Source organism: Ambystoma mexicanum, chromosome 4p, assembly GCF_040938575.1.
Source record: "Ambystoma mexicanum isolate Mex_15411 chromosome 4p, UKY_AmexF1_1, whole genome shotgun sequence".
Classification (NCBI taxonomy): domain Eukaryota; kingdom Metazoa; phylum Chordata; class Amphibia; order Caudata; family Ambystomatidae; genus Ambystoma; species Ambystoma mexicanum.
The window spans coordinates 309,723,697-309,745,355 of NC_090927.1; the positions used below are offsets into that span (position 1 = coordinate 309,723,697).

The 21,659-nt window shown below is 46.2% G+C and overlaps 1 protein-coding gene across 4 annotated transcripts in view; it reads left to right on the forward strand.

Moving 5' to 3' along the window:
- ATAD2B (ATPase family AAA domain containing 2B) overlaps window positions 1-21,659 on the forward strand; it is a 3,113,054-nt gene that overhangs the window by 1,052,981 nt on the left and 2,038,414 nt on the right. For all 4 annotated transcript variants that reach the window (XM_069605879.1, XM_069605877.1, XM_069605876.1 and 1 more), the window contains exon 13: window positions 19,479-19,567. In XM_069605879.1, the coding sequence (XP_069461980.1) occupies window positions 19,479-19,567 (89 nt within the window). The remainder of the gene's footprint in view (window positions 1-19,478; window positions 19,568-21,659) is intronic.

The window sequence follows — 21,659 nt, forward strand, 5'->3', positions numbered from 1 at the left end:
GGTGTTACAGGCAGCTACTTCTAAGCAAGCAGCTTACCCTACCGTCCCTCCAGATAGGGATGACAAAAGAGTAGATGGATGGCAAAGGAGGTATTTTCTGCAGGGACTATGGCGCTTAAATCGGCCAACTCCACATGTGCACTTGCAAAATGTTCAATCTATGGGACTGCATTTCCATGGCGGCAGAGCACATTCTCGAGGAGGATGAAAGAGATCGGTTCTTAGCCATAGTTGGAGGCGGCAAAGAAGCCATGTGCGAGTCTCTTCAGTCAGGTCTGGATTCTGCTGACATCAGCAGGGCTATGGATACTAGCACTGTTATGCACAGATGTGCATGGTTGAGGAAGTCTGGCTTTGCACCAGATGTGCAAACCAGACTCCTCAACATGCCCTTTGACGGATCTCAACTTTTTTGCAACAAGGCTGAGAGCCTTGAGAAGTTGCAGAACTCTAAGGAGGCAGCTAAATCTTCAGGTGCCACTATTAGGCAACCTCAGCCTTTTTGCTCTAGTGGACAGCCTTGGAGGGGTAGATCTTTTCGCTACTACTCCTCAGTTGGAAGAGCGAGGGGAATGGCTGGTCAAAGAAGCCAAAGGAAGTTCCCTCATGGTAGATGGGGGAAGAGGTGCAAAGCCAGCTCAAGCAGGTGCATCTTTACCATCCGCCACTGCATCAGCCACCTGAAACAGTCAAAGGTTTTGCGTCTCAACTCACCAGTGGGGAGGCAGACTGTCTCAGCATCTAGAAGAATGGCGAGTCATTAATTCGGATGGTTGGGCTTCGGAAACCATAGCCCATGGGTACTGCCTTCCTTTCATACAGAGACCTCCGGGGAGCCAATCTTTTGAGGATTCCAGATCCGCTCTTGGTGCAGGAAATTTTAACCCTGCTAGAGAGAGGCACTATAGAACCAGTGCATGTACTGTAGAGGAACAAGGTATGGTATTCCCCTTATTTCCTAGTACCCAAGAAGGACGGAGGACTGAGACCCATCTTGGACTTCAGACAATTGAACAAGTTCCTCAGGAAGGAAAAGTTCAAGATGGTCACTCTTTCTCAGATCCTTCAGGCCCTCCAACTCGAGGACTGGATGGTGTCATTGGACCTTCAGGATGCTTATTTTCATGTGCCAATCCATCTCAAGCACAGAAAGTACCTGAGGTTCGCAGTTGGCAGTTCTCATTTTCAGTTTCGAGTTCTGCCATTCGGGCTAACTTCCAAACGGATGGCGGTAGTGGCAGCGGATCTCAGGAGAAGGGGGATTCATGTCTACCCCTACCTGGACGATTGGCTGATCAGGGCACATTCTCCCAAACAAGCTCTGGATCATCTCAGTCACCTGCCAGTCTCTTCACAGGCTGGGCTTCTCCCACAATTACAAGAAGTCCCACATGACACCTTCCCAAAAGCTCCAGTACATCAGAGCTGTGCTAGACACATCCTTGGGAAAGAGCTTGCCACCCGAGGTGAGGGCTCAAGACATTTTTCAGATGGTTACCAGGTTTTGGTGTGCCCAGAATCTGCTAGCCTTCGATTTCTTGAGGTTGTTCAGCCTCATGGCAACCTGCATTTTTCTGGTGCCAGAGGCACCTTTGAGAATTAGATCCTTTCATTGGGCTCTAAGGACACAGTGGTCCCAGTTCTCAGGAAAAATGCCAAACTGACTTCAGATTCCATCCAGTGTCTCACAGGATCTTCTGTGGTGGGCCTGCAAGGACAATATTCTGAAGTGGGACCCTTTTGGCAACCATGGCCGGAGATAACAGTAGTGACGGACGCCTCACCGGGTGGAGATCCCATGTCAACAATCTGACAGCGGTCGTTGGTCTCCATCGGAGTCCAAACTACACATCAATCTTTTGGAGCTGATGGCAATCAGACTGGTGTTGAAGGCCTTCCTGCCCTCTGTCCAGGGAAATAATGTCCTGATAATGACAGACAACACAGTGGCAATGCACTACCTCAGCAAGAGAGGAAGCGTAGGCTCACGACCACTGTGCAGAGAGGCAATGCAGCTCTGGTACTGGGCAATACGAGAAGAAATCTCCCTATCGGCAGTTCACCTAGCCGGAGAGGAGAACACAGCGGTGGACACTCTGAGCAGGTAGAGCACAGTGTCTCACAATTGGGAACTAGCTCAGGAAGTCATTTAAGAGATCTTCACCCTTTGGTGAACCCCTCAAGTGGATCTGTTTGCGACCGGTGCCAACCGGAGGTGCAAACTATACTGCTCTAGGCAATTTCCTCCAAGAGGAGCTCTAGGGAACGTGTTTGTGGTGGACTGGGAGTTTCCACTCCTGTACGCGTTTCCTCCAGTCCCTGTCATTCCTCATGTAATCAGGAGGTTAAGTTTCGGGAAACGCATGATCATAGTTGCTCCGGATTGGGCCAGGAAACTTCTGGATATGTCCATCTGTCCTCCGATGCGTCTTCCACAAAGAGAGGACCTTCTCTTGCGAGTGGAGGGTCGGGTTTTCCATCCAGAGGTCAAAACTCTCAACCTTCACACTTGGTTTCTGAAAGGCTGAATTGGGACCTCCTGGATGACCTGATGGAGGTGTTGCTTTCGGCCAGAAGACCAGCAACAAAATCTTTGTATCGTTGCCGTTGGAATAAGTTTTGCAACTGGTACAAGGAAAAGAATGTTGATCCTGTTCTGTGTAAAACACTGGATGTCCTATCTTTTCTGCTATTGTTAGCTAACTTGGGCCTTCAGATAGGTACCATCAAAGGCTACTTAGCAGCGCCATCGATCTTTAAGCGTTCTTCAGAGGATTGCTCCTACTTCAAAATACCACTGGTTACTCAATTTCTAATGGGGCTCACTAATGTGTTCCCTCCATCTCCTTTCCATGTTCCGGTTTGGGACCTTGATCTGGTTTTGAAATTCCTGACGTGTGCTCCATTTGAAGCTCTGCACACTTGTCCGCTAAGGCTGTTAACCTTTAAGACAAACCTATTGATAGCTCTGACACCAGCCCGTAGAGTGAGCGACTTGCAGGCACTTTCATCCAACCACCCTTTAACGTCTTCCACAAGGACAGGGTTGTTTAAGGGTCAAACCATCCTTTTTCCCAAAAGTCGTTTCAGACTTTCATTTGAGTCAGAAAATTGTTCTGCCTTCCTTCATGCTCCACCTCATCCTAGTTAGGAAGAGGAAAGACTCCATAGGTTGGATTATAGGAGAGCGCTAAACTTTTACATCTCCAGAATGTCTAAATTGAGGGTGGTTGATCAACTTTTTATTGGATACACATGAGGAAAGCTAGGTCAGGCTGTTCCCAAACAGACCTTGTCTAGATGGATAATTCTCACGATATCAGAATGCTATAGAATGGCAGGTAAAGACCTTCCTGAAGGTTTGCAAGCTCATTCGACCAGGGGCATGGCTACATCTACAGCCCTTCAAAGGGGTGTTCAATTAGAAATATCTATGAAGTTGCAACGTGGTCTTCCATCCACACGTTTACAAACCATTACTGTCTGGATGCTTCCCATGCTCAGTACGTTTGGCAAAGCAGTACTTTGCTTGGCCCTTGAAAATGTTTAAACTGCAATTCTACACCTTCCTCCAAACATAATACTGCTTTGGGAGTCTGTCAAAGATGAGGAAAACGTGGGAGGACATGATCCATTTGAAGAACAAGTTACTTAACCCTAGTAACATTCATTCCACTGGATGTTCCTCCCACGTATTCCTCATCGCCCTCCCAACCTACCCCACAGTAGAATTTCCCAAATTACAGCTCCCGTTCCACCAAGACTGAGTACTGTCATGCCCGTGTTTATGGGCATCTCTGCTGCAAGAGGAGGGGAAAACAAAACTGAGGCCAACGAGCACTACTGTGCAAGCTATATATACCCTTCGATGACATCACCCTCGACGGAGGCCTTCGAGGGACATCGACTCAATGACATCGACGCACAGCACCCTCTGCGAAATTCTTTTCTAGTGCAGCTGAAGCTGGACATTACATGTCAAAGTCAAGGAATGCATGGGAGGAACATCCAGTCAAAAGAAAGTTATCAGGGATAAGTAACTTGTTCTTCTCCCCTGTGAAAGGGACAGTGAGCTAAAACATGGTTGTAGACCCTCCCCAGTGGGCACTTTGCCATAGAACAGGTTATTTGTCCTTGTTTGTTCACGATGGAGGAGCTCCCAGACCTTTCTGTGCTATCTTGTTTGCCATCTCTCAACTAATCCACCACACAGAAGCATTTGGCTGCGTCCATGACCACCAGTCTGGCTTCAGAGCAGCCAGAGGCACGGAAACTGCTCTCCTGAACACCTGTGATGACTTGCTTGCTAACCTAGACACCTGTTCTCATTCTGTTCTCATCCTCGTGGATCTGTCCTCTGCTTTCGACACTGTCATTCATGTCATCCTCTTAAATCTGTGCAATACTCTGGGTGTCATTGACCGGACCCTGGCCTGGTTGACCTCATTCCTTTTGAATAAACCCTTTCTGGTTCAAATGGCCCTTTTTTCTCTCCTCTACCTTAAATTCTACCTGCAGTGTCCCTCAGGGCTCTATCCTCTCGCTGTGGCTTTTGAAAATTTACCTTGCCCACTTGTTCTCCACCTTCTCTCCTCATTTTCAGTGTTTCGCCAATGGCACGCAGCTTTCCTTTGAGCTTCCCTCCTCTACCTCCCCTCCTCCCTCTCTCATTTCCAATTGTCTGACTGCTATTCAGGCATGGTGCACTGCTAATGATCTCTGTCTCAATAAGTAAGACTGAGATCCTTCTAATTTATATTCCTGCCACTTCCTCCCCCCCCCTAATCTCTGGCCGTCCTCCATGGGCCCCCTCCCCCTCTTATGAGATGACAAACCTGGGATTTCTCTTTGACTCATCTCTCTCCTTCTCACCTCATATTACTGACCTTGCCAAGAAGGCCTACTATCAGCTGTACCTGGACCGAGGCATTCTCCCTTTCCTCACCTTACCCCAGAAACTCATTTCTCCAGAGCTCTGGTCCTCGCCAGGCTGGAATATTGCAACAGCCTCCTCCTCAATCTTCCTCTTTCCTGTCTCTGCCAGCTCCAACTAATCCAGACTAGGACTGCAAGATTTATCCTTGACCTCAAGCCCAGGGACCGCAGCTCTCCAGCCCTAGAATCTCTCCACTGGCTCCCGGTAGCTGCAAGGATCAAATTCATCATCCACCAGGCTTTCTGGGGCCTGGGACCGCGCTACATCCAACTTTCCCCCCCTAAATACCCCCCGCTAGATTCTTTCGGTCCTCTAGCTCTAACTCTCTGCATGTCAAACGTTTGTCCAAGCATAGAATGGGGGATGATCTCTTTGCTTGGCAGGAGCTTCCCTCTGGAATGGCCTCTCTGTCCCTCTGAATTGAGCTGGATCTCCTAAAATTCTGGAAAAGCCTCAAGACCTTCCTCTTCTCCTACTTCCCTCTCCCACTCCCTGCCTGCTACGACTGGCTGCCTGGTCTCTCATGAATCCTACAGGAGCATGGCCTGCCTCTGATCAGTTCTTTGCAATCCCTCATTCCAGCTCTTGGCTTCCTGCACCACTCCCTGACCAGCCTGAGTCTGGTCCACCCCTGTTCCTCGCACTTGCTCTCCTTGGGCTCCCCTAGCACTTACCCTGCCCCCGCTACACTTTGTTTTCATCGCACTTTGCACGATCGGAATGTCATACTATCTAGAAGGACTGTTTCTGGTTTATCTTCCCTTGTTCCCCCTCCCCTTTGTATTGTGGCGCAAAACAAATGCACAATGAATTGAAAAAAATACAAATACAAATAAAATCTTGTTCTCAGCCATTTTGTGTTTCAGGGCTCTCCTTTGTATGTGCGACACAATGTGGCCTAAAAACATGGCCTCTTTGTGAGCCCATCATGGCAGTCTCCAAGTCTCCCCTCCCCTCACTGCCTGTTGGGGTGGCTAAGACTGACAGTCCGACTGACCCATAAAATTAATATTGACTCGCAGGTGCGGTGAGTTAGTATCTTTTATTAGATAATCAGGACCGACTGCAGTACACTTCTTCGTTCTACAGGCTCACTCCATGTCCAATTAATAAACCATTCCATTCTCTCTCACCATCATTAAATCATAAACATGCTATGATGGATTGTTCACGGTGTGCTGCAGGGATGTCATTTCACCAAAAGGCCAGGGGTAGCGTAAGTCACATCACAGAACCCTTGACCTCTGATGACATCATAGGAAGTGATGTCATTTGACCCCACCCTGATGCGATATCTCGAAGCGATGGAACACGGCCTTTCACCCCTTGACAAACCAGGAAGTTGCATCACATCGCGTTGTTCCTAAGTACACTAAGAAAAATATGTTTACGATATCACTATGTGATATACATTTCATACAAGAATGGATCGCCATATGTTTGGTTAAGATCAGTGTGTATAGGCCAATTTTACCAAATTACTGTGAATGCACGCCAGACGTCCATGGCCAAATGATAATGATGTTTTATATAGCACTTGCGCTTAAGCGCTTTATATAGAACAAATATACATACAATATCACCCAACCTGTGTTGTTTATCAACCACAGAAGAATGAAAGGCAGAGTTGAGGTGTGTAACTCCTCCCTCTGCCCCTCCTTCTTTTCAATTTCCCCCTTCTAATCTTCCTATTTCTAACTATGCTCGCAATCTTGGCTTTTACTTTGACTCTTCCCTCTCCTTTACTCATATCTCCCTCACCTCTCGGGCATGTCGCTACCATCTTCAACATCCATAAAATCCGTCCCTCTTTCACCTTTCATGCTACTAAGCTCTTAATTTCCTCCCTCATTTTTTCTCGCCTTTTCTATTATTTTTCTCTCTTCTTAGGTCTCCCCGCTTCCCATCTTGCCCCCCTCAAATCCCTTTACCACTCCGCCATCCGCACCCTCTGTCTTCTCTCCCCTCATGACTCCATTTCCAATTCCCTTTCTCACTTAGGTTGGCTTTCTTTCCACTCCCAACTTAAATTCCACTTCCTTTGTCTTGTCTTTAAATCACATCACGACCTTGCTCCCCCTCTCCTCTCCTACACACCCCCTCTCGCTCTCTTCGTTCCGCTGATCTCTTCTTACTCTCGGTTCCCCCCACCCCCTTGTGCCTCCTCTCGTTTCCGCTCTTTTCAGCTCCTTGCCCCCTTACACTGGAACTCCCTACCTTTTTCTATCCGCTCCTCCCTTACCTATTCCTCCTTCCGCTCCTCCTTGAAATCTCTCCTTCATCCCCCTCCTTGACTTCCTTCCCCCTCTCACCCTTCTCTCCCTCCCTCTAGTACACTTCCTTTTGTTCTCTTTATCTTTTCCCTCCTCTTCTAAATTCTCCTACTCTTCATGTTATTCACTACTTTCTCTCCCTATTCCCTCCTTCCCCACCCCCTTCCTCTCATTCCCCTTTTCTTATGTAAATTGTTCTGCATGCCGATTTTCTGATTTGATTCATGTTTACTGTTATTGCTTTTACTGTTCCATGTTTAATGTGTTCTTGTTGTTAACTGTAAAGCGCCTCAGATTAAGGCCCTACATAAAACAATAAATACAAATACAATACAATACAACAGACTAAATCAGTGACTCACCCTCTGAAGTGTGCCTGATATAAACCTTCAATGAGTTTAGCAATTAGTGTATAGAATTCCAGAAAGACCAATTATTTTTTGTTCCTATTCTTTCTTATTTAGGGTCACTGCTGAAAGTGTTAGACTTGTGGAACCGCTGCTTTGTTTTTTGTTTTTTTAAAAGAAGCATTAACAAGAAAGCCTCTCCAGGAGCAAAGAGCCACATGGTGCTGGGCACAGCCCAGGAGCGTGCATACATTTCTTTGTAATTTCTTGTTTTTAGAAGTTATTTTAAAAAAAACGTGTATGGGTAGCAAGGGAGACCTGATGGGTCGCAGTTGTGACCCCTAAATGACGTCCCTGGTGTGCTGCAGCATAAATGTTGAAGTTACAATATTGCAATATAACACTTCTCCTTCCCTATAAGCTGTTTAACAAACTTGACTAAGTGTTATATGCAAAACCATGGGGAAAGGAGAGGCAAAGCAGGGTGATGGGCACGAGGGAGAAAGAGGTTAACATGACCAATTGACAGACAACCTGACTGCAGAATATAAACAATGAATGACGATACATACAGAGATGGTGTTAACAGTAAATGTTTTCAACCGACATCTTGCTACTCTTCTTTTATTGTAGACATCACCACCTTCAACCCTCACTGTGAACTGCCATAATCGTTCTCAATCCTCTTAGTTCTTAGATTCCCTTCCCTTTCTTGGCAATATCATTTTCACCATCTCTCTAGGCAGACATTCCCTACCCTTAGACCCAAACCTAGCATCATACCTCAATTCAGCGCATCACCACACTCTTGTATCCTAGCCTCAACACAATCAATTTCAGGAACTACTACTTTGCAACAATTTAAACAACCAGGAGTAAACGACGTGTTGGGTTTGTGACCCCCTCATGATTTCAAACAATGAAATTCCAAACCACTCTTCTGGCCATTTGGATAGAAGGTCCATTACTACCACTATGTAACTTCCTCTGGATCCAGTAAAATACAAAGGCCCAAGCAAATCTAATACATCTGTGTTCCACGTGTTCCATGGTACCTTTGGGACTTGTGGAATAACCATGGGTTGTACCCTATTCTCCAGACTTTTGTCACTAATTCAACAATCTTCACATTCCTTAACCCACATCTCAATGAAATCATCCATGTCCAACTGAATTACTGATTTCATCCTGCAAATGCCCCTATGTCCTATATCAGCAACATCTCGCTCATCCCTTGCGGGACGAAGAATCTCTGCCCTCAACACACATTCTCCCTCAACACTCAGTTCATTTTTTACTCTCCTATTCTCACTGACCTCACTCCACTGTTTGATTATCCACCCTCCGTTTATCCTTTATCAACTATTTGACTTACTGATCTGATAATCCTCATAGTGGTGGATCCAAGTAGCCAGCAGCAACAATGTTCCGTCGCCTGCTGTTCCCGCTCACTGCAGTCGGTACAGCACAGCAGGGAAGCTAGTCGCAGTGAAATAAATTCAACGACTCTCAAGTGCGTTGAATTAATTTCTTTTATCAGCTAATCGGGACCAACTGCAGTATACGTCTTCCTCTGGCTACAGGCTTGCTTCATCTCCAACTCCTAAACCATTCCATTCTCTCACAATCATTTACTCATACATATTCTATGATGGATTGTTCAGGGTGTGCTGCAGCATAAATGTTGAAGTTACATTATTACAATATAACAACCCACCAGTATGGTCCTCTGACACACAGCCCCCCCCCCCAACCCTTTATTTTTGGTTGGCTGGCTGGCCTTTGGGCAATAGTATTTAGGCTTTGCCCTATTCCTGTTGCATGATTGATTTCCTGTTACATGAGCACAGCAGGTCTGCCAAACTGCTGAAGGAGTTTTCTAACTGATTACTGCAATTTTTGCCATTTTCAAAGCCCTCACTTGGCAATACTTGGTAAGTGCAAAGAAGTGATAACTGATGTAAGGAACAATTATAAATCATGGCTCCGCAATCATAGGGAGTCCTGTGATGATGATGATGGGTGGAAATACCTGAACAAACTAATACGGGTAAATGACACGAAAAAATCTTGGCATTAGTCGGGGAAGGCTCCGGGACTGCCCGGAGCTCAGAAAGAAATAGTTGCGGTTACTGAGGCTAACTGGATAGAGTTCATTAAAAGATCCTTTCAGGGCCCAGAAAATTCATATTGGGCCCCCCGTGGTGTGTAAAATAGCAAAGTGTGCGAATACATCAAAACAGTTTATTTGGTAGCTAGAATCAAGAAAATAAAATCATCCAGTGCCACGGGCCCGGACGGCCTAAACAACTTGACTTTGAAAAGTGATCCTGAGCTCTGGGCTAGCACGCTTAAAGATATGTACCGACAGGTATGCCACACCTGGGTGATCCCAGAGACATGGAAAGAAGCCATCCTGATCCCCGTGCTTAAAAAAAGGTCAGAGGGATAGGCCAGAAAATTACAGATTGTTGTCAATGCTAGACTGTAGTGGGAAGGTATTTGCCAATATCTTATTGGAACTACTCATGGAGTCGGTAGCCCAAAAAAGGTATACTTATCAAACAGGGGTCAGAAAGGGGTGTTCAACAACTCATCCTATCTGGACCCCGTTGACACTGATATCTGACCTAGAAGTTAAACAGGGGCTGGCTCCGTTTGCCTGGTTCGTGGACTATTCATCCGCGTTCGACTTTGTTGACAGAGGGAAATTGTGGACCATGCTAGAGGATTGGGAAATAGATCGTTCCCTCTTGTATTTTATAAAAGCACTTTATGGAGATACTGCAGTAAAAATCAGGCTATCACAGGATGGGGCCCTTTCAGATATTGTCCCTGCTCGTAGGGGTCTGAAGCAAGGGTGCTCTTTAGTCCCCTTGATTTTTAACATCGACCTCTCCTTGTTGGCATGAAGATTGGGGTGGAAGTACACAATACCCCCCTCAATATGGTAATAAGGGACTAGTATGCATTTCCTATGCAGATCATGTGGTGATCCTTGACCGGACCAAAGTGGGTTTACAGCACGCACTTCTTGCTTTATCCACCTTTTCATCGGAGCGGTCTTTAAAGCCAAATATCAAAAAAGCAAAAATGATGGTATTTAGCTGAACAACTGTTGCTAATAAACATAACATGTGGTTGTTAGGGTAAGAAAGAGTAGAAACCACCAATAGTTATCGATACTTGGGAATCACCATAAGGGCAACGTTTTTGGCTACTGCCATCCTAGAGGAAGTAACACAAAAAGCATGAGGGAGATGGCTAGTTTTGAGGAAGACGATAGATGCCCTAGGGGGTAAATGCAAAAGAAGCAAAAATGTTAGCGTACAAAATATCAATTGTTCCTACAATTAGTATGCCTTGGAGGTTTTCCCCTGGAAATGGGTACAGGCAATTGGCAAATTAGAAGGAAAGATCCTGCGTTCAATGTTAAGCTTACCTCATGGTACTCCTGTCCCGGCGACTAGATTAGATCTGAGGCATGCTTCTTTGGGTACGCTGTGGTCAGTAGCCTCGTGTAATTTATGAGCAAAACTAAAATTTGAGTTAAAAAGATGTCGATGACCGATCCACAGAGTCTGCCTGTGGTGCCTGGGCCCAGAGCACCCGTGCTCGGAGTATGATGAATGTATGTCCATGATGGTGAAAGCCTTGAGGGAGCGTAGGGGGAAGCTGGGAAAAGGTAAGACCGTTAAACCTTCTACCCCGTCGAAATTGTCCTCGGCAGATTCGAGACATTTGTCTCCTTGTCATCGGAGTAAACCATCACGCTCGATCTCGAAGTGGTTCTCACCACTTATCCAGATCGAGACATACCAAGAAGAGGCGCTATAGATCACCTTCCTCTTCGTCTTCCAATTCACCAGAAAGGGTCACCTGCCCCACGAAACACAGCTCTCCAGCTAAGTGGGAAGAGTTTTGCAAATAAATGCTAAGGGTCTTTGAGAACACGGACTGGTCTCCCTCCAAGATTCCTAGAGGTGATACCCTGGGTGAAAGACCCGAAAAAGAGAAACGCTGTGAGTCGTCTACCTTTGCAAATAAAAATCCTCAAGAGCGTCACATACCCTTGAGTAGAGACAAGAGCCCTTCACACAAGACTGCATCATCGACAGTGCTTTCGACGCACACAACTATGCCATCGACGCCGTTGTTGTCCCCGACGAAAGGGAAGTCATCGAAACCTCATGCCCCATCTGCGCCCGAGGCTTCGAGGGATCCTTTGAAGGCGTCCAAAAGGACTTTGACTCCATCAACGACATTGAGCCGAATTCCGATTCTCTCAACTACATCGAGGCCATACTTGAGTATGTCGACGCAGTTTGTGAGTTTGTCGAGACCTATGAGGTCTACATCGACGACTACAACCCTAGCTCAAGCAGTGTCGACCAAGTTGGCTCCTTCATCACTTGAAATGTGTTTTACTCCTACCCACGCTCTGGCTACCTCAGAGCATTGTCCTCCATTTATGAGGAAGGGAAAGACTGATAATGAAAGGCCTTTTGGCTTCCAATCTACAAGAATTCCTATTCCATAGGAGCTAATATCAGAAGAAGTCAGGTTGACAGATCATCGGGAGTCTTTACAGGATGCCAGTAGCATAGATGCCTCCCCAGAGGATCACTTCTGCAAACCAGAACCTGTGAAGCATGCACAGATGTCTTCTAGATCTCTCATGGCTAGAATTATGGAGTGGTCCGCACCTGCACTCTTTTTTCACCAAGATGAATTAACAGACATCATACATAAGGGACCTCAAGAAGTTCCTTTTCATGCAGCACTACAGGGAAAGATAACTGCAAATTGGAAAACACTGGAGGTTAACCCTGCAGTAAACATAAAGCTCTCTGCAAAATACAGAACGTCTGCCTCGGATCCTCTGTACCTAACTAAGCATCTGACCACAAGGTGCTTGGTAGTACAGGCTGCGACTTTGTCAGGCAGGCAATCGGTCTACCCCACACTACCACAAGATAGGGAGGACAAGAAATTTGACGCCATAGCCACAAAGGTCTTCTCGGCATGCAGCATGGCACTTAAGTCAGTTAACCCCACTTGCACGCTAGCGAGATTCAGCCACACCCTTTGGGCGTGCGCTTCATAGGCGGCTGACCGTCTCCCAGAAGGGGTGGAACGAGACTCATTCTTGAATATCAAGGATGGGAAGTATGCGTTGTGCGAGTACCTCCAAACAGGTCTCGACTCTGCTGACAGCATCAGCCGAGCCATGGCGGCCAGTATCACAATCCGCAGATTTGCGTGGTTGTGGAAATCTGCTTTTGCTCCTGATGTACAAGCCAGACTTCTAAATATCCCCTTTGACGGCACCTCTCTATTTGGCAAGAAAGCTGATGACAGTTTGGAGAAATTGCAAAGTGGCAGCCAAATCCCTTGGGGCTGCAATTCGTCAAACTCCAAACTGCCCCGCAGGTACGTCCTGGAGGGAAAAGCCCTTTCGTTTTTACTCTTCATTCGGAAAAGGCAGAAGGCAGCCAGCTCAAAGGGGCCAGAGACGATTTACCTGTGGTGGGCGGGTCAAAGGTACCAACTCCGCATCAGCAGGTACTGCCTTACCCTCAGCATCTGCGCCAGCTGCTCCAAAACCCCTCTGAGGTCTCTCCATACAAAACGCCAGTAGGAGGCAGGTTAACTCAACATCTGACAGAATGGCAGGCTATTATGTCAGATGCTTGGGCATTGGAGACAATTGGCCAAGGTTTCTGCCTGCCTTTCATACACACTCCTCAGTCATCCACCGGGGAGCAACTCTTTAAAGTTTCCAGACCCGCTCCTTATGCAGGAGATTTTAGACCTGCTAGAGAAAGGTGCCATAGAACCGGTACCTGTAGCGGGGAGGAGCAAGGGTTGGTAGTCGGCATACTTCCTAATACCAGAAAAGGACAGAGGATTGAGACCCATCTTGGACTTACGAGAATTGAACAAATTCCTCAGGAAGGACAAGTTCAAGATGGTAACCCTGTCTCAGATCCTTCAGGCACTCCAGTTTCAGGATTGGTTTGCATCTCTGGACCTTCAGGATGCTTACTTTCATGTGCCTATCCATCTCAAGCACAGAAAGTACCTGAGGTTCGCCATTGGCAGCTCTCACTATCAATTTCAGGTTCTGTCATTTGGGCTGACCCCCGCCCCGAGGGTTTTCACCAAGTTAATGGCGGTCGTGGCAGCGAGTCTAAGGAGGGGAGGGATTCATGTCTACCCCTGCCTGGACGACTGATTGATCAGAGTGGTGTCCCCGGAACAAGCGCAGATCCATCTAGATTATGTTTGCCACTTCCTCCACAAGCTGGGCTTCTCCCTCAATTTACAGAAGTCACATATGATACCATCACAGAGACTCCAGTTCATTGGAGCAGTTCTGGACACATCCCTGGGGAAAAGCCTCACCACCAGAGTTTGAGGGCTCAAGATATTCTACAGATGGTGAACAGATTTCAAAATGCCAATAGTCTACCAGCCTTTGATTATTATTTTTTTTTTGTGGTTGCTCGGCATCATGGCATCCTTCATTTTTCTAGCGCCAGAGGCTCGCCTCAGAGTGAGATCTCTCCAGTGGGCGCTAAGGACCCAGTGGTTGCAATTCTCAGGAAGGATGTCAGATCTCCTACAAATCCCGAACAGAGTAGCATGAGACCTCCAGTGGTGGGCCTGTCGGGTGAACATCTTGAAAGGAGAAATGTTTTGGCAACCATGGCCAGAGATGACATTAGTCACAGAAGCCTCGCTCACAGGGTGGGAAGCCCATACCAACGACCTAACCATCAGCGGTTGTTGGTCTCCATCAGAGTCCAGACTACACATCAACCTATTAGAGCTGAGAGCAATCAGGCTAGCACTGAAAGCTTTTCTGCCATCAGTACAGGGAAAAATGTTCTGATAATGACAACACAGTGGCCATGCACTACCTCAACAAAAGAGGAGGCGTAGGGTCACTGCCACGGTGCAGAGAGGCGATGCAGCTCTGGTTCTGGGCAATTCAAGAAGGAATCTCTCTATCGGCAGTTCACCTAGCTGGAGAGAAGAACACAGCGGAGGACGCTCGGAGGGAATACAAAAGGAAATTAGTGTTTCAAAACAAATGTCAGAAGGCCTTCAGTAACCATTCCCTTCCCCACGTTCAGCCCCAGGGGGTCTTGAGAGTTTCTTTAAAAAGGATAGGTAGATGGCGCAGTACTATCAGTCTTGCACACTTTGGCTTACTGGTACAATTCAACAGTTCAGGCTTGGGCGTCAAGCTTCTGGTAGTTCAATCACTTCCTCAGGCTTCATCCGCCTTGTCATAAACACAGTTCCACTTTTACTTTCCCACATTTCAACATAGATTTCCCTCTGCCGGGCTCGAGCCTGTCTATTCTCCTTGTGGGAGATTACCTTCCCCACATTTTGTCTTGGGTGTCTTTCACTGTTGAAGACTTTCGAAACTGCAAGGTTTTTGCGTAGACCTCTGCATGACACTTCTCTCTCTTTTTTTTTTTTTAAACAATCCAAATACAGTTCACAATCTTCCTTATTTTGAAATACACCAATGCCTCCTGGTACTTGTTTCTTATCAAAGTTCATATACTTTGCCTTCTTGGCCTCTTTCAAAATTCATATGCAACGCCAATACTTCTTGGTATTTCTTTCTTTTTACTTCGCCCCCTTGGCCTCTTTCAAAGTTCATATACATTGCTTTTCACGTATTGAACTTTCTTTTGTACTCGGTGTTAGGGAGAATTCTCTGTTAAGGCTAATTTCCCAAACCTAGTGAGCCCCCCAGCAGCTTTGCTGCATTTATGGGGTTTATTTTTTTCTCTTGCTAAGAGTGAGACTCTTTTTCTCCCACTCTTAGACATGATTTGAGATATCCTTTGACTTTGTAATGTGTTTTATGGGCTATGGGCTCTTTTACTCCATAGGGTTTCATGTGGTTTTTGTGTTACACAGCACCCTCAGTGCAGTAACACAGAGACTTCATACCCTGGGACTGACTACTGTGTCCCAGGGCATGTAAAGTCACCATTGACTTTACTAGTCTTAAATTGTGAACAGAACCGGTGCAAACCATCATATTGTGGAAGTACTGGTAGGGGTAATTAGATTGCCCCTGGGTCTGTTTTTCGAGGGGGCACTGTGCAGTTCCCCCTCGTCGAGTTTCTGGCTGGTGGCAGTGGTTACCACGCAAAATATTCCACCAGAATATTTCCTATGGGATTTTCCCATTCAATTTAAACGCACCACTTTTTGGTGCAATGTTAAAGATACCGCCGGCTTATTTATTTAATATTTATTCCCCGGTTGGGTCTTTTTGCCAGGACTCGGTTTTAAAATGGCGTTTGTGTTCGCCTCTGTAACTCCAAACCAAGTCGAGCCCTTTGCTCCACTTTTTGGCGGGCTTCTCCACAGAAGCCTCCAAAAGTGGTGCCACTGTCTGGGTCTACAGGATGTGTGGGAGGGGGGGTTTAGGCACCCTGGACTGAGTTGCCTCGGCAACTCAAGTCGCACTCTTGTGTGATTGGCCCAGTGGTGAGCTGCCTGGCTCACCACTTAGCATGTTTGAGTGACGGCTAGGACTGATGAATGGGGGTTTTCTGCATAAAAGCAGGGCTTTGGGGACTGGAACTTCAGAAGTCGCCACAGGACCAAAGAGCGAGAAGCTGAGCCGACCTGCAACAACGACACCACTGGTGGAGCCCTGCTGAAACGTCTCACCACTTCCCAACAACAGAGAAGATCTTCATCCCGGAGAGTCTTCTTCCTCTGGACTGGGGGGGATAACCAGTTCGCCCTCTTTTCGCCTTCCTGGATCATCTCGTGGTCGAATCGCCTGTGCCAAGCACCCCGGTGGCCGGATAGCCACGCTTCACCACTACCGCGAATAAAAGGGTAGTACCTTTTAAACCGGGAAACTCCGCGGCTGGTTTCTTCCCTGGCAGTGCAACGACCTCCAGCTTTCCTCCACGTCGAGATCTTCTCTTCCCCTGGATGACGCACCGACTTGCACCCGCTGCCAGGAACAACTGCCCCCGCTGGAGCTTTCTCACCATTTCAGGTACTGAGTCCCGCCTGGTCTCCCTTGCAACAGACTGTTCAAGGTGTCCTGTAAATCCTTGACTTTCTATCCTGGGGTGACTTGGGACCTGCTAACTAACTTTTCCTGACTTGATCCAATCCTTTTTGAACGATTTGCAAAGACGCTTTAAAAGTACTATTCAACTGTGTGATCTTGGACATATTCCGCCTTGCTCTCTCCAAGAGTGGGCCTGGCCTATGACCTTCTTGCTCCTCAGTAGACTCAGCCTTTTCTGACTTGCTCTGGTTCTCTTAAAGTGTTGTTATTGTGAATGTTCCTAAATTCTGCCTTTTTCCTCCCTTTTTTTATTAACTTATTGGAGTGCCATCTTAGGTTAAGCGATCACCTCTGGCTGAAAATAAGTGGTGTTTTAACTAAGACTTTTCAATAAGTGATCAGGGATGTATATATATTAATAGTGACTGTGTTTGAACTTGCTTGCCATAGTAGTGTTAGTGTATTTTACAAAGTGTGTTTTTAAATACATAATTATATACTTTTATACCAAAGCTCTGGTCAGTGTTTGCTTGTGCTACTGTATTTTGGTACCTATCTTGTATACTTTATATACTGTCTAACTCTTCTTGAGAGAAGTCTGGCTGCTCAGCCACAGCTACCAGGTAAATCTGGGCGGTACAGACTGCTACCAATTGGGTTTACTGCCAACACCTGTAGTCCTAAGCCTTTTGCAGTGGTCCCTAAGGGAACTGCACAGGTTTCTGCCTAACACTCAGTGCCTTTCTTGCCTTTGATTCCCATTGGAATACATTTCAACGCAGAACAATTCAGAGACTTTCGAATGTGCGACTTTGCCTCACAGGACCACTCTGTTACTTTTGTAGCCTTTCCTTTTACAATTCAGCAATTGTCCTTCCCATTATGCGTTTTATCAGCCCTTGCGCAACCTCCAACTTTTGAGTTAGTTACTTTCGGCTATTAACACAAACCAGGCTTTTGTTGCTTTTGATAACTTACTGGTCGTATTAACTGGTCTTAATTCATCAAGGCTCTTCATGCAGCAGTCAAGGCAGTTACCAACGCCTCCTATGCTCCTCCCCAACTCTGCCGTTCACCCGGGGGAGGGTCGCAGGCCGCTTTCCAAGTAACTTGAAGGTTTCTCTCTTCCGCTCACTCGGTTTCAATCTTGGAACGCTTACGGCTTCCAGAAAGTGTTGAATTCTTGCCTGGCTCTCTCTCCTTCTCTGCATCTGCCGATCAGCCCCATGGCCTTCCAACTTCCATAGCCTGGTTCGCATCTGCCCCGAACCTGACTGGGAGTGTTAACAAGTGACGGTTTGCATATTTAGGATTATGTGCCTGACTCTGCCTCGCCTCGTTATAGGGACGGAGCCATTGCGAATCAGTAAGGGTAATCGTTTTAGCCTCATTCCTCATCTTCCTCGGCTCAGTAGTATTGTCGATGTAAAGTGGGAAAGAATTATGGGAGTTGTAGTTTCCCATGAAATAAGCAGGGACAGGGGTTATATGGTATGTGGAAAAGGGGGGATACCATGTCTCACCTTCGGGTGCTTCTGCCCCACTCCCCGAGTACCCCCTAACCAGGTGATCCTCTCTCGCCTGTCCACCCGCAGGATAGGGATCCAAAAGCGATGGCCTTTCCCTGACCACCTTAGTACGGGATCCTTGGGTACTAGGTTGTGAAACACCCTCTGGTTTTTCACAAATCCTAAAGCAAAGCATGAAATTATAATTCTGGGACTGCCAGACCTTGGGGAGATTTACAAGTATTTGAATCTATAGGAGACACCAGTACTGAAGCTCTACACGTTCAGTTTAGTAATTATATCTTTACAGATATTCTCATGGTCCTTCAATTGTCGATTCAGGCTGCAATCCCAAACACTAATCACAAGCAGCACATATCTGGTTTCTTGCAAGTGCAGAGTTACAGACGGTTACTGTGACCATATTTGGCAACATCTATATCCCATCACTTTTCCGTTTTAATAGTGTCTGTTCTTGTCAGTGGGCCCTGCTAATGGGTTGACACTTATCACTGTTGATTATCCCCTGGGATGCAGCAGGCTGTTCCTCCCATATAATGCTACAAAGTTGAATAGCAACTAAATGGAGCCACAGAGCATACTGTGCAATGAATTGCACTGGCACGCTAGGTGACCAGAGTCACCCTGACCCTCACAGACCTTTGATTTGTCTTTTTTCAAAGGAGTATTATCTGTATGTACGTCCCTGATGAGGTTTCAGATGAGGATTTCCCATGGAAATGTCCTGTAACCCAGGCAGAAAAAATCCAGCCTTTTGGGTTTCAAACCAGAGGTATAGCTTTTGGTATCATAGCACTCACCAGCAACACTGATTAGATTTTAAACTGGGATAGCTGGTGGCCTCATCCCCTGATTGCAGCAAGGCTGAATTTTTGAAATTGATAGATTGCCACCAACCAGTGGAATGCTCACAGGTAGATATTAGATTGCCCGCCTTAGGAAAACTGGAGAAGTAGATTGGAAAACTAACCCTGATGGATTTAAGGTCTTCCATTGGGCCCATTTGTATATGCATCCCTGATGAGATATGGGAATACAGTTTATCCAGGAACAACTAATCTGTACTCCAGCAGAGAAACCATGAGATTGCTTTGATGATTTCGCAAAACAGCATCTTGTGACTTTCCGTCACTCACTGTGCAATTCATAATGCAACCTACACTGGCATTTAATTGAAGTTGCCAGATGTTTGACCCCTTAAAACCCACCTTAGGACCATGTTTCTCCTGTGAATATTAAACAGTTACCTTATATTTGCATGTTACTGTTCATCTAGTTACTGTAGATGTTTTTTATTGAGTTGTTTCCTTTGCCATTTTGCAGGCATATCTGATGCGGCCCTCTATTATCTTCTTTGATGAAATAGATGGGTTGGCTCCTGTTCGCTCTAGTAGACAAGATCAAATTCACAGGTAATGTTTGTAATATACATTTTAATATAATACACATACTTTGTGCACGTTTGTAAGTTCACTTTTTCATGTGTTTATTGGCTGTGCAAATTAACTAAATTGATATGACAGATAATATCTACATTATAGTAATGTCTGACGCCTGTTACCACGAGTTCCTTCAAAAAAGATGCATGCCTGGGGCTTTTCTTGACCATTTGTCCTAGCTCTCACTTCAAACTGCACAAGTGAATATGACCTTCCATTTTACAACTCCATATCCAGAAACCGTGAACTTCCCTTGAAGCTTAAACCGATAAAACCTGTTGCACTGTACACAATGAGAACAGACGTCTAAGTCTTCTTCTATTGTTGCTTGCACCATGATACTGTTGGGGTAATCAAGAAAGTTCCCCACAATCAAGAGGGGTTTATGTTGCGCGTGCCATATTTGTGACTGGGGGTGCGGCGAACGGGGTGCGATGTTGCAATTTCATATGTATTCAGTGTAGTTAATTGTGAATGGGATATGATGCATTGGTCATGCGGGATCTTGTCACACGTGTCACGGGATTGTCGATATAGGTCACAGTACTTTGAAGTGGGAGCTCTGCAGTTGCACTCCCAGACTCTGCCATTTGCCCCAGGCTCTGTGCAATCGCAGCAGGCATGGGTTGAACAGAACATAGCGACTGGGGCTGCACAGACCTCTGGGATCCCACTAACCATGCCAGCACAAGCACCGGTACAGATGTGGCAGAAAATTCCTTTACCCCATGGTACGGTTAATCATGACACCGGAGTAAGCGTTTTTGGATGGAGTTCTTTTTTTCTTCCCTTTGCTAATATGTACCAAGGGTAGGACAGCCCACAGGGGTCTCTGATGTGTTCATTCCTGGAAAAGGAACCCCGGATAGGTGTTCAGGTAGGTGACCGAACATTCTCATTTGTGGTCGACAGAGGGGCTACAAAATCTTGCATTAAAGAAGGTGAGTTCCCCTTGCCATGTATTATATCAACAGGTCCGGAGACGGTGAGTTGAAATAAAGCAATTTATTGTTCCTTCAGAAACAATCAGGATGTTGCATATAGCAGCCCCAAGCCTCCCTCCACTCCGGCAACTGTCCTTCACTTCAAAGCCAAACATTCCATCTCCCCACGCAATAAACACATAGCTTCCCTATGGAATGCAGACACAAGCCATTCCATGTACCATTGTGTATCTAAACATTAAAGGTAACTCTATACAGAATAAACTTGAATTTCTCCTTGTTGGTAGTGCCACCACGATATAACACAAGGCAGAAAAATTGAGACACAGGGATTGTCTGCGGCTATCCTGTCTGTTCCTTATACTGAAGATCTACGTATTTAGGTAGGTACTCAGAATGTATCGGCCCCTTTGTTGTATTGTACAGACACCTCAGCAAATCTTTGGGGAAGAGGCCTCTTGAGCAAGTTGTAAATACTGATTGCTTTCACATAGAAAGGTATGGTATGCTGCACTCCAGGTTTGTATCTGGTAAGAGAAGCAGCGCGTTTGTATGCATACTGTAGCGACAGCACAATAAGCGGGTTGCCTATACATGCACCCTGGTTTCTTTATGGGGGTAAATATTTTGTTGAGTTGGGTTTCTGGGATCAGAAATCGCACATAGCAGATACCAATTGAGTTCTTGTTTTGACCTGTTGTGCTGCAGGAGGTACCGGGCATCATTGTTACGATTTTATTTAGAGGCAGTAGTGGTCAAGAAGAACAGGCCGGTTCTTTCAGGGACACGTGAGGATGGCAGAGAGTGGTGCACAGTTCTGTGCATCGATCCAACCTCACCAATAAGTGACGTGTCCGACGATCAATTGTTCGAAGACACTGAAGACACAGGAGAGATGTTTTTTTAAATTGGAGTGCCTTGCCAGATAGCGGTAGAGCAAAGGGAAGTACCACATACCATGCTCATCGTAAAAAATACATTGCCATATTGGAAGGAGGATTTGGAAAAGTGCTGGACCATTTTTGTACCAGTAATCCTCATGGCATGGGCTGCTAAAGAGTGTTGGGGCAGTGCAATCAAAAATTGAAACCTGGTGCTATATTACCACGGGCTAAGCAGTA